Here is a 16,530-nt window from a genome sequence, read left to right on the forward strand (position 1 = left end):
AAAGGGCTGCAGCCCATACTATGATATCGACCACTCCTCCCAGCTTTCTGTTGTCAGCAAACTTGAGGAGACATCTGCCATTCTATGAGTATAGACAGAAACAGTTTTTAAGCAAACTACCTTGATGGATTGTTTAAAAGTACAATATATTTTAAACTTTATTTGCATCATGAATAGAAGCAAAATGACCCCAAATTTGGAAATATACAGATAAGAAGGAGCAATGTGTAGGTTCTATATATACTTTGGTGTACAGGAAATCCAGCGTAGGTGGGAAATGGTGTAAATCATACACAAACCCCACAGTGCTACAATTTTTTTAGTATGTCAGTTTATTACAGTAAATATATATCAAGGTACAGCTATTTTCAAACACTAATTGATACCAACCTCAGTTTGGGCTTACTAGTGCAATATAGTCACACGCTGAAAAGGAAAGCATGTTGTTTTCATTTTTCTGGTGTATTACTGCTAGATTTTGTTTACTGTGTTTTTAGATCAAAAATATGCAGGTCAACATCTGATCTTTTCTTGAGTTTTATTGTAGCCTTGAATATCCAGCAAAGGAAACTATCTTGATCCAGTTTTCCTTCTCTGTTATATATTTATCACCAATAAAAAAGTGTTTTACTGTTACCTCTTGACTATTTTACACAGTAGATCAGGCTGAGTTAAGAGGTGCAATTTATTTCAAGTTCTTTAACTGTGCTGTGTTTTCATTGCTGACTATTTGCCAAAAAATATCCCATGGAAATTCTTTTATCTGATGACTGTAAAGTAGAGCAAGTTAGCAGTTACTTATTTCCCCTTCTCCTAAAACAATCATGTTGATGGTATAACTGTGTCCTGGGAGGAAGTCATCAGGTTGTGGTTTATGATATGGCATAGGAGACTCTAGCAGGGTGTTGCAAGATACTTTTGTATTTTAATAAAAGACTTTTTTGAGGAAAAGTGCACTATGTAGATTAATGCAGGGCATAAATGAAGCCATCTAATGGTTTTAAGTTTCCCTCTAACACTTCCATCAAATTGACTGATTTTCTTCTGAAGTTTGAGTGGGTTGCTTTGTTTTGTTTTCAGTTACTGTTCAGACACTTTTGTATGAATATCCTTAATTTCCAGTCCAAAGCAGCAGCTGAAAAAGCTATTCCATGATGTGTAAAGCTTCCTAGGTGTGTACCTTCTCTGAAGCAGTAAGCATCATTCTCAGTCAGTGGGTGCTGTTGCTAGCCAGATGTTGTTATTAGACTGGGAAAATATGAATGAATGATATTGAATCAATCTGAGGCTTCAAATACCCTAAGTCGAAAGATGTAAGCACGGACTCTGACACTTTTTTTTCCCTGAAAATGCTTGTTGGTGGCCCTTAGCATCTGTTTTGGGAAGGAGCAAGTCTGACTTTTACTCCTGACAAACCCATGCAAGGTCATGGGAGATCTGCTTTCTCACTGCATAGACAGCACATAAATCACACAGCTGTGGCACAGAAATCAGTCTGTTGAGATAACTATTGCTAATTCTTCATCCTCCGGGAACAGGATGGCTTAAGATTTAAACTACAGAATGCAGAGGAGCAGAATAAAGAGCTTTTCACCTCCTACATTACCAGACTTGTTGAATCAGAGCAGTGCCCAAAAGTCATTACCATCTGATGGCTGTGAGCCAGTGTGAAATGAGTTACTGGGCTTTTTCCAGGTTCTAGTGGGGAAATTTCTGTCCAAATCACATAACTATGGCTACGGTTGGCAGGGGCTGAAGTACTCGTTGGCAGCCATGGCAGAGATCTTGAGGACTGAATGTACACTAAGAGATGGGCTCTCTAGACCAGATTTTTTTTTTTTTTTGCACCTACTTGAATTGATGCAAAGCTTAAATAGGTGATTTTCCTTTTGTGTGCAAGGTACCACTGTCTACAAACCTGTCAAACCAATAAACAACAACATTATTTAAAACCATGTTATAATTCATCCTGGTAGTTACTTCATTGTGATTGAGGAGTGGAGATCTGTAATCACGTCTCAGTCATTTTAAGAAAATCGTAGCAAAACTAATTGAAATGCCATGGAAGAGTTTGCCACATGACAAAGTTAGTATTTGGATGCAAATCTTAGTGCTCACAGATTACCATGAAGTGTAGGAGGGATGGGAAGCAAAGTGGAAGAATATATACAAATAGGATGATTTGTTGACAATGGAGGTTAATAGGGCTTTAAACTAGACATTAGCATTATCCTGAATGACTATGAGAATGACTTTCATCTTACAGCACTTTATTTTCCTTGTTTTCCTTTTCCTAGATTGAGGATCTTTGTAGGTGTACCTTTCCATAAAGGAGCTCAAAGCATGGAGAGACAGACACACATTTGGAAAAAACACAATAGCAGCGTGCTGCACACAGTCCCAATTCTCAGGTATAGAGTGATAACAGAGGCCATCACATCACAGTTTTCAGTGGTCCCAGTCCTATAGAGGAAAGTAAAAGCCATGGTGGCTGACTGCCAGTCCTTGTCATGGAAGGTGCTTTGTACACGTCGGTGAATTTTAGTGGAAAAAGAGAGATAAGCTGAGAAAACCAACTAAATTTCATGAAGGTATACCATTCTAATGGTGACCTTCAAGCTTTCAACTCTTTTGATTAATTCCCTGGTGCAGTTAGTAAGTTTCTCAGCAGACTACAATAACCTTATTTTTGATACCACTGTTTTTCTGCAGTTCTCCCAAGCTGTGCTCAGTTCAGTGGGAAGCTGACCATAAGCAGACTGCAAGAGAATAGGCTACAGCAAAGAAGCAGCCAACCTTAAATAGCCTGAAATCCTTTGCTTTCAGGGTTCTTGGATATATCTCCTTATGAGAGCTTTCAAAACCCAAAAGGCTTCTAATCCCTAGACAGAGCCAAGGCTGCCTGACCAAGATGTGCTTGTTACAGCACAGAAGCAAATGCAAGATGAGAAAGCTGCTTACCATCCCAAACTGTGCATTTCACGCCTGAAATCAGGGGCAACCTGTTGCCAAGCTGGAAAGCTCATGTGGGTTTCTTCCTACGTGTTACACTTTGGGGAAGGGACTGCTTGAAAATCTTTCTGCTCTAAAGTCAAGCAGACATAGAGGTCAAAAGACCTTGTTGAAACTCAACTCTGAGTGGGAGGAGAGTTCTTACATGTTCTACGGTTATCTGCTGGAGAGACATCTGAATTTCAGTGACAAAAGCTCTGCCCATCCTTTTAGCTAGCAGCCAGGAAATTAAGGCATGAAAGGAGCAAGAGAATAGAGTGAGAAGACGTTTTCATTGTAGAAGACAGAAAATAGCTCGATTGAAAGGGTCTTATTCATAACTCTTTTACTTTTATTCAATTTAATGTAGTCGACAGTGAACTGCAATGGCTTTGCACTAATTTTGACCCTGGCCATTAGCTGAAAGCAAAATGCTGGGCTATGTTCCTACTTCCCACTCTTGGAAAGTGTAAATTTGAATGCCAGCCTACTTGTCCTGCATTTTCTGAAAAACAAACTATGTTTCTAAATAGCCAGCTGTGATTCTTTGATGGTACTTCAGATATTTGATTCTAATTCAGCAACTTCCACTTGTTTTATTATATCCAAGAGTACAACCAGGTCTAGGAGTGTAAGCTATTGTTGTTTATAGCAAGTTTTGCAGGAGCTATTCATGATCAAATCCCTGATGAGGGATGGGTGTAGATTGCACTGGAATATGGCTGCCTTATTCATTTGTTGAAAAAAGGAATGATCTACAATTGTATATATTGTGGGGAAGGTATTTAGCTGTCTAAATTTAACATCTTCAGGCACGATCTAATGTGTAATTAAACCTTTCCCTTTTTCTTTGCTATATGTAAAATGCTTTTGTCTTTGTACTCCTTGCTGGGGAAAGATCCCTGCTGAAACTGCAGATAGCTTGTAGAAAGAGCCATGGAAATGATGCACAAAGCAAACTATTTCACTCAATTGCCTCATGAGCTTGAAGTTCATTTTGTTGCCTCATGAGCTTGAAGTCTGAAAATCCTTGACAGGAATATTAATAGTCAAAGATTCCCCATTCAGAGCAATACAGATAAAAATTGCTGATTGAAAGAGAATTTACATAATCCCTAATCTTGTGATCCAGGGAGCAAACATCTGTTGATTTGTTATACACAGGCTTCATTTGAAGGTATCATCATGATATTATAAAAAACAAAAAACAGTGCATTTTTTTTCTTAATTTATGCATCTACTGCATCTTATGGTACAGCTACAAGTACACAACAATATAGATACACAGTGCATCTTGAGTGAACTAATGCATTTAGTTCTAATTTTGCCAAGTGGGACTTTGACATCCAGTTGTGTCATGAATCCAGTTTAGATCTTAATGTTGGGCACAAGGGTTACAAGCCCACAGTTTGTGTATGTTTTGTAACTAATTTTCTGGTTTGACTTTAAAAAAAGGTGAGCTAATCAAAACTCCAGTCAGTTTCTGTGGGATGCATAGGTACTGAGCAAAGGCCAAGCTGTATGAGTTTTGTATTTCATAGGTGTATTAGTCTGGTATGGTGAATGATTCTCTTTCAAGTGTATCCCCTTAATATTATTAATGTACCTCTTGTGCAGGAAGTATGTAAGGAGTGGAAGGGCTATGATATTCAAAAAAGCTAACGCTTCTCTAAATGCAATGTTCTCATGTGCAAAGCCCCACTTTCCCCAGAGCTAACAAGTTGCAGCTTTTTCCGAGTTGGCCAGGGATAAGCTTGCATGTCTCCTGTTACACTGAAGAAAATTAAAGCCTGTCTACCAGTTGTTCTCAGTGCCTATCCATTTGCAGGACTTTCTTGTCAGAGCTGGCACAGGAGAGGAGAGGTATGCAGGTATGCAGCTGGGAGGCATGATGTGCATGCTTGTGCTCAAGGCACTGGCTGGTCCCACGCACCCAGGAGCACAGGCTGGACTTTGTTAGTCTTCCTAAAGGCATGGACTGGTTGAATAGCCCTGAGCTTTCTCCAGCCTTTCACTGTTTCAGAATCTTTCAGCCTATTCTTGCCATCCAAGCTCTGAAGTGTAGCTACTTGTTCCCATTACCTCTGCCTGTTTGCCCACTCCATCCCTCTGTGGGGAGCTAAATAGGATAGAATTTTCTGTCAGCTCCACAATATATCAGTCCTGATGATGGAGATTTAGGGAAGATTTTAGAGTCAAAGCAGCAGTTCAGGAGCCAATCAAAATAATTATAACGCCAATTGTTTCTAAAGACTTAACAGTAAACCAAGAATTTCAAGCCTGCTCTACAATTACTCTGTTGGAGACAGCTGTTTTTAAATGACCCTTTAGTAAGATTTCTTACAGGGAACCAAAAGGAAAGTGAGGAACTGCCAGTTGAAGCTTTTCATGCTAATCTCATTTTTGTCTTTGAGGTTTAAAACATTCGCAAGGACTGAAAGCTGATATTTATGAGTAGAGCTGAAGGCTGGGGAAGGTTGCTTAAACAGCTCCTAGCCTATCACCGTCATCTCCAGCTGTACTTCACCAGCTCCATAGAGATTCAGTACTCTGATATTTTATAAATAATCACCTCCATATATTTCAACATTGTTCATTCTAAAACACATTCTTGTCTTTTACTTTGTTTATAGACTTTTTTTACAGAAATTAACCCTTTTCCTTGTTTTCCAAGTAGTGCTTATGCAATTCAGTCACAGAAAGTATTGTTGAACTGGAAAGAGCATCACTTTCTGTTAAATATTTGTTAATTTGTATGCCTGTGTTCTGTCCTGCCTGGAGTACCATAAATCCCACTGATTTTTATGGGGTTCAGTGGATGTAGAATTGTGCCAAGTGCTGTAGAGATAAAGAAAGCTCAAAGGTGTAACCAAGGATTTGACCTGTGTAATGCAATAGAAGAAAAGCTGTGCTGTGCAATATATAATAATAAAAACGCAATATATAATAATAAAAGCACAATATATATCTTGGCAGCAGCAGAACTTGAACATCAGCACCTTTGATCTAATACCACCAAGGTCCCATAAGCCTCAAACATGGTGACCATTCCAGAGGTGCCTACAGAAAATGACTCTGTAGTTATTTGTTGTCTCAAATAACTGTCTCAAATTTTGATGGATAGAAACACATTAAAACCTTCATTTCAAGTCTTGCAATGCAGCCTAGAACTGTTTCTTTTTTTCCCCCTCTTATATTTAGAGCTAATTTTCTAGACAACATGCCCTTGCGAAGTTCTGGCAAGCTTAGCATGGAGACCAGAAAAGACGGTGAGAGCACGGCACCTGCCCCTCCCCAGAAGAAGCTGTCCTGTCAGTGCCACCACCACTGCCCCGAGGACTCAGTCAACAGCACCTGCAGGTTTGTGGGATATGTATTTGGTGATGAAACATGGGAAAACCTATTTGCAGTAGCTCGGCAATCCCGAGTTGGGTGTCGCAGTTTTTGTTTAAGCGGTAATGTGTAAATAAGTTGTTGTACATTGTGTCTAAAAATCAGAGATAATTTTTACCTAGATATCAGCTGCGTATTTATATTTTTATGTTAGGGCATATAGATATTTATCATTTTAGATAATACTTGTATTAATACATTGCATATGAAATATTCTGAAGGCAGAACTTTGTTTTTAAAGGCACATGCAGTTAATGAGAGAAGACTTGATGGACATATATGGAAATGTCAGTAAATGCTTATAAATTTATAATCACTCTTAATAGAACACCATTTATAAGAACTCTGGTCTTTGCGCACATCTTTGCAATAGCTGAGCTATTTTCTGTAGGTCCTCAAGGCTTTGGGTTTTTTTTTTCTTGTTTCCATACTAAAAGGAAAACAGTCTTTACCTTGATGTGAAGCGTTGTGTATTTTCTTATACTAGCTATAGTCTTCTGTTTTGTTTTGGGCTTGGAGTACTTCAAATTTCTCATTTGGGTTGAATTCTGCTTCCTCTGCCTCCCTGGAGGAGAGGCACATACAGATGTGCACAGGCTCCCTGAAGGTTCAGAATTGGTCTTGTTGCAGTGTCAACTGTTTTGTTGCACTGACAGTGGCTGAAGCAAGCAGAGGTGACTGAGGGTACCTGTGGTGGAACCAAGCTGCTGTTCCACTACTCAAAAACAGCTCTTGCCGGACACATAAAATTGCTGTTGAATGAAGGTACTGGTCAAAAACCTCTGTCTTGGCTTAAGATGCAGGTTACAGTTTGCTTCAGCTGCAGCAAAGTTGGGCTGAGCTCTTTATGTTTCATATGAGGAATTTAAACTTTTCTGAATATTTAGAGCAAGTATGATTTTGGAGATACACCCTATCAGCCATAGCCAAAGTTTTGGTGACAGCTGTAAATACCATTTCCCCTGTCTATCGTCTTCCTACAAACCCTTGCTCTAGACAGGAGTTAGACTTAACTGCTCTCACATGACAGTCAGTTTAAAAAGCTGTAAAAGCCCACTCTGATATCAATTTGCAGATCCCCTGCAGCGTGAATCAGCTGTTTCCTGTTCCTGCCCAGCAAGAGCAACAGCTTTCATATGTGCTGTCTCACACACACAGGAACAGGGAAGTTGCAGATGACTTTTAAGTCCATGAATTGGGAAGCACAAAGGGATCAATGTTAAAGAGCCAATTGAACAAGGTTTGTACCCCAGCTGGGTAGGCCTGCTGTTGCACGTTGCTTTGTAGGCGTCATTGACATTCATTATTTTTCATGGTACCAGGAACTATGAATAATGTTCTATTAAAATGGATCTGTGCGTGTTTCCTTAAGTGCAATGCTTTAAAGAAATTCTCATCAGAGTCCCCCTTATGGTGTCAAATGTCAAACTTTTTTTTTTTAGGCAATACCCATGGATAGGCAGTTAAGTGGTAATAAAACAAAAAATTGTAACCCCTTTTGTCTCATAATCTTTGAAGATTTCAGGTTTTGATGTTCTACTTTAGTGAAAAAAATATTTTTCCAATTTAAACAAAACTGGAATTTACCCATCAAATATTAGTCAGTTTTCTGTCCAGGAATATGGGAACAGTCAGGAGATTTGCATTAGGTCAGCTCCTCATTCCTGTCCTGTGCATCACTTGGGCAGTACCCACCTTGCCACTTGCCCAGTGAGCAACAGCATAAGTGAAAAATTGCTGAGGAGGGAGTTTGGAATAATATAAAACAAAACAAATCAATTTAAATACCCTTCCTTCATGGCTTGTCAGCAGTAATCCTGTTCATGATGGTGATCATTGCTATTGATCCCACTGCCTTGGTGTGAGAGCTGCAGTGAGGTATGAAGGACCCAACACCCCTTGTTTTCCCTACATCTTCTTAACTGTTAGTCTGTAATTGTTTCTTTCTTAAACTCCTTTCTACATAGCTGGAATTATGGATTAAAAGTGAAATGTGATGTTATAGAGAGAAGAAGGTCCTAAGTCTACTGTTGGGAAAGAGTAGTTGTTAGGTGTCTGGTTAGCTGGCTGGATTGAGACCAGGTTTCAAAAGATTTGAGCACAACCAACCATGTTAGCAGCAATTATTCACTTTCCCTGTGTTTTGGGATCATCCTACTAACCAGGCAGTAACTTTCATATTTCATCCTAGCCTGAATGACTGTTGGCACAGTTTTAAAGCGCTCAGGAATCATCATTGAACCTCACTATAAAGGAAGTTGTCCAATTTTGAAGTTCAGGCAGTATTGATTGCAGTGTTTGCCTGAAGAATAAATTGACTGCTTCGGATTAAAAGTTACTGAATTAATAATCTACTTGCCTCAGATTTAGCCAATAAAAGCCTTTTGCATTTGATATTTAAAAAAAAAATAAAAATCAAACCTCTTATCAGCTCTATCTGTTAAGCTTTGGGCTGTGCTTGGACCTGCGAGCCTGACAGGGATGAGCCACTGTGTGCTGGGGCACCCAAGGGCGTGGCAAAGCCAGGGAAATTCACTGAGTACATCCATAGGCAAGGCTTGTGCTCTGGAGAGCACTGTCCCTACCAGGGTTCTTACTAAAGCAGTGAAACCTTTTGTGAGCCCAGGAGCAAGGACGTCTGAAAGTTCAATGGAAAAGCATTTCCAGGTGTGTTTAAATTAAAACTCTCGGAGTAGAATAGCTAGTACTACTGCAATCACCATTCACCATTTGAAATTTCTCATAAAAGGCAGTCTGTCATCTCAAATGAAGATTTTTATCTGCTACCACAGGTATTCATCTGTTAAGTATAGATCCTGTCCATAGTAGTCTGAATGTTTATATAAAAATGAGGACATCTGGTGGCCATTTAAAATCCTCTCCATAACTGTACTTTAGAAATTTAAAAGCCAATTTTTAACCATATCTCCATCAAATCCTCTAGCAGCCTGCTGTGTTCCTATACAAAATTTCCCTTCCTTTATACTTCTGCAGCTGAAGTCCAGTATTACTGTAGGGAGCTAAGGATAACACTGCAGCTTAAAAGGCAGATTGTTTTCTATCTTAACAGAAAAGAAGTAGATCTAGTTAGAGTGTGCATTATGTGAGCACAACAAGTTTTGGAAGATCTACTAAAGGGTCAGCTCATCAAGGGAGGATTCATGTCAGGGTGTAGCAAAAGGGGGGCCAAGCCAGGAGCTGAGGCTGATACTAGGGCTGGCCAAATCCTCACTCACCAGGACCCCATTTCACCAAGGGTATCTGAATACAACAGGCAGAGACAGCTCCCTCAGTGGCCCTTCACATGGCTGGTAGTGATCTGGAGACAGGCACTCCTGTACCACTGCTCAGACCTCAGCTTCCATGGAGCCCCTGGGCAGGGAATCTGTCAAGGCGAAAAGGGGGTCTCAGGTGGGGCCACTCTTGGCAACCGAAGATCATTAGTGTACTCAGGGCCCTGACAATTAAGATTTTTTGAGAAGGCTCACAATCCTCTGCTTGTAAAGGGTGTGTTAAACTGCAGCATGTTGAAACTTTATTCTTCTTTCTGAACATCTGTGCGATCTGTAAGAGACTTTTGGTAAAGAAGGTCAAAGCTGCTTTGAACACAACCAGGACCTTGTTTTACTGTTCCATTTCAAGTTTTGTGTATACAAAGTGAATGCATGGACAGTTGCGTCTAGTCATAATTAATTGCATATTTTAAAATGTAGTGTTACATTTAATTGGCTTTGACTGTAATGGGATTGCAGTAAAAGCAGAGGCTGATTAGGTGCCTTGTCACACTCTATTTTCATGCACAAATAAATGCGGACAGTTTTAAAGATTGGGCTGATAAAGTTTAAGTTCTTATGTGTTGCCTGCTGGATTGTATTTCTGCCCAATGGTGTCTTGAGGTAGTTTTGGTTATCTAAAGCAATAAAATAATTAGGTTGCTTTTTCAGAGTTACTAGAGGGGATAATTCACTTGAGCGATGTTATTTTCGTTCTCCTTTTCCTTCAGATGATATGGTTGAATTTTCTTTGTAATTTGGTATGTGAAACAAAGAAGACTTTGACAGTGACCAAAGCACTGAGTTCAGGCAACTTTTCTTTTAAGCAACTTTAATTTTTAGGGAAAACTTGAACATTTTCTGATATAGGAGCTATGGTAAGGTCTTACGTGTTAGCCTTTCAATTTTTTTAATGTTTATGTTTATTTTTAATTTAGTCCTATATACAGGGCTGTACCAGAGTTATTTAAGTTGCCTTTGGTGATTAAAACAAAAAACTAAAGGTCAACAGAGACAAATTTGTGCAAACCGCAGTCTTTTTTTGTGCCCTGTGCCAGGGCCATGTGTCTCATTGGTGGCTCAAAGTCCACATCCCAGACTTTTCAAGTGTGCCCCAGAAGTTCATTGATTTTAGTTTTGCTCATGTGTTGCTTGCACATTAGGTATTTAATATAAACCTTAAGCTAGATAGTAATGGAAGTCCAGCCTTTCTGTACTGAGACCTGTTGCGTTACTCTCAGATAGTTTTTTATTGTATGGGAGTACTTTGGTGTTACTGTGCAGAAACTGCTGGAATACCTAAAACTTCCCTTGCATATTAAATTTAGTTATACAAAAACAACAACAAAAAAAATCCATAACAGCAAATACCTATGTTAAGTTTGTCCTAGCATTAAAGAAGAACAACGTCATGCAAGTTCAACTGCAGTGTAATCTTAAGGTCAAGTAAAAGAAAACATATGGTTTGTGTTTAAATTTTGGAGACAAAGGAAAGGAATAAAAGAGAAAGGAAAAAAGAAAAGAGGAAGATGAGTATCTTTATTTTGCCTGTTTTCTTCTTGATAGTTCTTATATCTACTGAGATAGATTTTGCACATAAGTGAAAGGTGCTAGAGAGCCCTGGTGAAAACGCAGAAGTACCCATGCTTGGTGCTGTTACCATACCCCAAGTTGTACCATCAGGTCTATATAAATAATAATAATAATGGCCAGTCTTCGCGAGCGAAGATTTGGGAAAGGTCATTAACCCTTCGAGCCTGCGCAGTGGATTTTTTAGGTGAGACCAGCGTGCGCTGAACTGAGCCCACCCTTTAATCCTGAGGTTCATCTGCCGGGGCCGAGCGAGCTTGGACAGTGGCAGTGAGGGTCTCAGGACGTAGGTTTGTTTAGAGTGACCTTCTCTTAGATGGATTGCCTCACAGGGCTGACGAGCTCCATCTGCCCGGGGGGCTGGGAATCGAACCCGGGTCGCAGCGGTGAAAGTGCTCCACCCTAACCACTAGACCATCAGGTCTGTAGATCTGTCAAATCTCATATACTCTGCATCAAGCCTGGGTGGTTTCTAGGGATCTCCCTCACAAATTGGCATAATGGCTTGTTTTCTGTGGTGTGACCCTGCATGTCAGGAATAACTGTTTGATATTCTTTGTGATTTAGTAAAACAATGCAAGATACATTTAGTAATGTCTCACTCCTTCGAGAATGCTATGAGCAGGTAGTATAAAGAAAATATTGATTGATGGGCCTATAAATAACAATATGAAAATGTAATAGGTAATGTCCTAGCTCCTCTAGGATGTGTTGGGTACCCTCGTTTCTCACTGTGTGTCAGGTCATCATTGAGCACCAAGAGAGCCAGAAGGTACCATACACAGCAGAGCATGCATGGTAGGAACAGCATCACCGTCTTGGAGGCTAGTGTGGCCAGAAACTGTGGCCCGCTGTGAGCCACCTTCTTTGCTCTGTTGCACCTGTAAGTCTCTCTTTGCCTTCAGAGTAGTTGTGCAAACATCTGAAGATGCATCTGGCTCAACAACTGTGTAATGCTCTTCTCACTTTATTTCATGTTACTTCCCTGATGTACAACTGCTAACTATATTGTGTTTTCTGAAAAATGACCCTGTATTGAACACATTTATAATGACTCTTTATTTTATGGATGCTGTCCAAAGACAGCATTTTGCTAATTTTGGCCTTCATCATTTTCCTTAAGTGAAGGACAAAATATGTGAATTAGATGCAATTTGGGAGTCAGCCAATCTTCAAATTGTATTATTTCAGCCAGTTTTTACAGAAGAATATGAATTCTCAGTTTCTGTACATAATACAATCTAACATTTTTTTTATCATTTTAAAATCAGTGCAGAAACTTGTCATGTTGCTTTGGATGGAAATTAAAAGATGCTGTTGCTCTTTCTGATATCAAAATGAGGAATATAAAGAGCAGTGGACAAAAGTAATAATACTCATATGGACTCTTTTGCAAATAAAATTAAAGATAAGGGATCTTTTCATCAAGTTACTTAACCTGTCTGTCTGTGATGGGCACTGAATGAGGGAAAGGTGTTGCTTTTCACGGTTATATATTGCCATTCTCAGCTGTATCACACACACACAGAGCCGGATGGGAAATCTTCAGCAGTCAAGTTTTGGTAGCTGAGGAATCACATCTTCTGTGAGAAATGGCTGCTGGCCAGTGAGGACATCTGTGTGAGCAGATGCAAAGCTGTTGGCCTCGGTTCCTGTCTTCTGACATTTAGTAAAGGTCTGAGTTAAGACCATTGCTTTCTTTGTGGTAATCTTTAATTGTAGCAGCACCTTCTATATCAGTGTCTGTCAGTGTTTCCGCTGTTAACTCCCTCTATTTTCCTGGCATTTGACTTGGCTGTAAAAATTCACTCTTGGCAAATATGTGACATAGCAAACCTGTGCTTATTAGTGATCACATCCAAAATGTATTTAATCACTCTCCTGCACCATACTCTAATAAGGTGATGCTTTAGTGGAGGAGGTTAGTGGATGTGTATCCAGATGTATTCAGCAACATCACACTGAGTTCCGTCTTTACACACCATTTGCAGAATCAAATTACACAAAATTCAAATTGCAGAGTTTAAGAAAATAATAGTTCTCTACTACAAATTTTTGCTAGGAAGGGGACAATAGGATTTTTGTACTGCTTTGTATATATATGTGTGTATATATATATACACATATATACGTGTATATATACATATATATAATTCGTATATATATGTACAGGTGATGCACAGATGTTTCTACTCGTGCAGTCACCAAAATAAACATAAAATTTGAGATGATGCAGAGTCAGCTGACTTGTTTCTGACTTGTTATATTAGTAAGAACAGTTTCATTTCTACCATAGGCAGGTATAAGATAGCGTAATCAGGGTATGTAAAGCAGGGCTATGTCCTGTGAACCAGGAGAACAGATCAGGGGCGGGAGTGGGGAAGCAGTTAGGAGATACTTCTTTCTTTTCAGAAGAGTCACTTCTCCCTCTCACCCAAACACCTCAGAAATTTTCAAAAACAATGAATTCTTACATTGCATGAAAACTTTTGTGTTTTTTTTTCCTTAGAGATAGAAACAAGCAGTACCAGTGTTTATTCTGCTCAGCATTGCTGTTTCTTTCTCTCACTTTTCCTTCATTATTTTAAGATTGTCTGTAAGGAGCATGATTTATCCTTATTCTTGGACATCTATAACTTTTTTGTTTTGCTCTATCCAATCTAATTTTGTTTTCCTTTTTCAGTTTGGAGTAAAATATTCAGAGGAACTGAAGTACTTGAGGAGCCTGAATTTAATTTTCAGAAATGAGCTAAGAATCAGAGTCCCATGACAAGTCAGAAAAATAGAATTAAAACTGCTGACTTTTCTGTTTCTCTCTTTCCCTTTTGCAAACAATTTGACTTTTCCTTGCCTTGCTTTTATTTGATGAACGGAGAGTTAGGGCTTTTTTTTGCTGGGAACTGTTAGCAGTCGAGTTCATTTTTGTGTTTCACTTGATTGCAATGTATTGTTTTGTTGCTCTGTCCCCTGGGTTAAATTTACTCATTACTTTGAATCAAAGGCACCATGCAAACAAATAAAATCTAATCGAATATAATATTCTACTCTAATGGATTCCTTACAGTCTCTCTTGGCAATCCTATTGTTCCTGTATTTTAAGCTTAAGCAACGAAATCAAGGTGGTAGTTGCCCAGAAGGGTTACTGTCTCCTTTGCCTTCCTTGTATGCACAATGTCAAAGAAGGGTAGAAGTCATTACTCGCTTCTCCGAGAAAGTAATTTGTGATGTGAAATGGGGTACTTTTCAAATCCAGAAGTCAATAACCCATGATAGATTATTATTTGAAGTAATAAGCTTACTGTGGCTAGACCCTGCACCACTAATATAAAAATATGCCACAGCAAATGTTTGACATGATCCTATGCAGCATCTCTGTCATGTAGCTAATACTTACAAATTGTGTTTATCTCGTAAATGTGTAACTGTGCCTCTTCATTGCCTTTGCTCTTGTTGCTCTGTTAGACTCAAGTAAGGAGCAAATCATCTGAAATTTTGCTGTGTTTAAGTTTTCTAATACCTTTTTCTTTGTATTTCCTTGGTTTAACTGAGTTTCTCTTCTGAAAAATACTCATTGCACATAATAACCAGTGTTGTTTTCCTGGGGAAATAACAGAATATTTTCTTTTTATGTGACTTAAATGTCTTGTATTAAAGAGTTTTTTCTTTATTTTTAGATCTTCTTCCTGCAAATCAGTCAATTTTTGTTTCTTACACATTACATATCTCCCTCAGAGTGCTGAGAAATAACTGTACAGTGGTTTCAATAAAATGCAGTCACCCTTTCCGTGCTCTCCTCCCCCTCTTTCCATAGCATTTAGGCATTTGACCTTCATCAAGGAAGGACATTTATCACCAGCACCATCTAGCCATCTGTTAGTATACTTGTCCTCCCTGGTGCATGTTCTTGTAAACGGAAGCATTATGGATCACTTTAAGCTTATAACCCAAGTAAACAATTATGAAGGGTGTTGATGATAACTCAAGAACATACACAAGAGTGTTGCAGTTCATAATATGGTTAAAACAGGCATCACAAATCACTCTTAATAATATTTTACATTTAGTATCTCAAAAATGTTTCTTCCTTTAGGTCTTTCTCATGATGTAAATATCCGTGCCTTGTTCTCACACACAAGGCAGACCTTCTGTAAACTTGAAGGTTGCATCTGTACACGTCTCCAGAGTCTTGACAAAATAATGACCATAGGCAGAGAATTAAGATGTTTGTTAGTGGGGTTTGTAGCTGTGAAATGTTGGAAAGGTAAGTGCCTTTACTCCAAGGTGCAGCATCCTCTGTGTGTGCAAGAGCTGATCCGCAGCAGCCTTAGTATGTTGATTTGTTAATGGCAGATTTGCCTTGCAGGGAGCAAAGTTTAAAACAATATTGAGCAGCACATTTTTCACTTCAGTGCCTTTTTCTGATTCATTCTTTCCAATCCTCAGCACTGATGGCTACTGCTTCACTATAATAGAAGAAGATGAGTCTGGTGGACATTTAGTCACCAAGGGATGTCTTGGATTAGAGGGCTCAGACTTCCAGTGTCGGGTAAGGAAGTATTTCCTGCCAGAGTGTTGCTTGAATTTTTGATAGCTTTCAATTAAAGTGCGGTCAGCAGATGTTACTGTGTCCATGTTTTTCACTTCTGTTCATTTGGCAGATAGTAGATCCGCATTGATTGCAGAGGGGAGTGCACGTGTATCCCCAAAACATGATACCGTAGCTGCTCCTGACAACAACTTCTGCTTTTGGTTTTGGCACTGCTGTTACTAGTAACACTCCCACTCAGAGGAAGTTTGTATTTAAACGAATGCAGTCTAACTCCTGAAGTCTCCATGGTAGCTGAAGTTAGTTAGATATCATTTGATAGACTGCAGCAACTTTTATGTCTTATATATATGCAGTTACACTTAGGTTTTGGATTTTTGGTGCCAGAAATTCCCTTCAAGTACGGTGATCATCTGATGGAAGACTATCTGCAGGAATGGAAGGGGTATGGGCAATGGAGCAAGGTGGCTCTAAAGTGTTTGTCTTTCCTCATGTTAACCTTAAATGGTTTCATATGAGTATAGGAATGATCTAATCATTAAGGCCCATGGAAGGTATTTTACCCAGGTTCCCATGAGACCAGAATCAGCAGTTAAATTAGTCCACACAGCAATTCCTGTATTATTCTGGCTAAACTGTTTTGGTTACCCACAATAACTCATTATTGCAATGTAAGCCTAACTGATGGATGTGTGTGACTTTCAGTTCTGACTTGCACCATTACAGTCATTCTGCAGC

At 39.2% G+C, this 16,530-nt stretch overlaps 1 protein-coding gene across 4 annotated transcripts in view; it reads left to right on the plus strand.

The window, feature by feature from the left end:
* The window catches only part of BMPR1B (bone morphogenetic protein receptor type 1B), a 256,353-nt gene that overhangs the window by 219,530 nt on the left and 20,293 nt on the right, over positions 1 to 16,530 (plus strand). For all 4 annotated transcript variants that reach the window (XM_017822263.1, XM_017822265.1, XM_017822262.1 and 1 more), the window contains 2 exons: positions 6,193 to 6,351; positions 15,690 to 15,792. In XM_017822263.1, the coding sequence (XP_017677752.1) occupies positions 6,212 to 6,351; positions 15,690 to 15,792 (243 nt within the window). In that variant the 5' untranslated portion in view covers positions 6,193 to 6,211. The remainder of the gene's footprint in view (positions 1 to 6,192; positions 6,352 to 15,689; positions 15,793 to 16,530) is intronic.

Source organism: Lepidothrix coronata, unplaced genomic scaffold (genome assembly GCF_001604755.1).
Source record: "Lepidothrix coronata isolate B3197 unplaced genomic scaffold, Lepidothrix_coronata-1.0 Scaffold96, whole genome shotgun sequence".
NCBI lineage: Eukaryota > Metazoa > Chordata > Aves > Passeriformes > Pipridae > Lepidothrix > Lepidothrix coronata.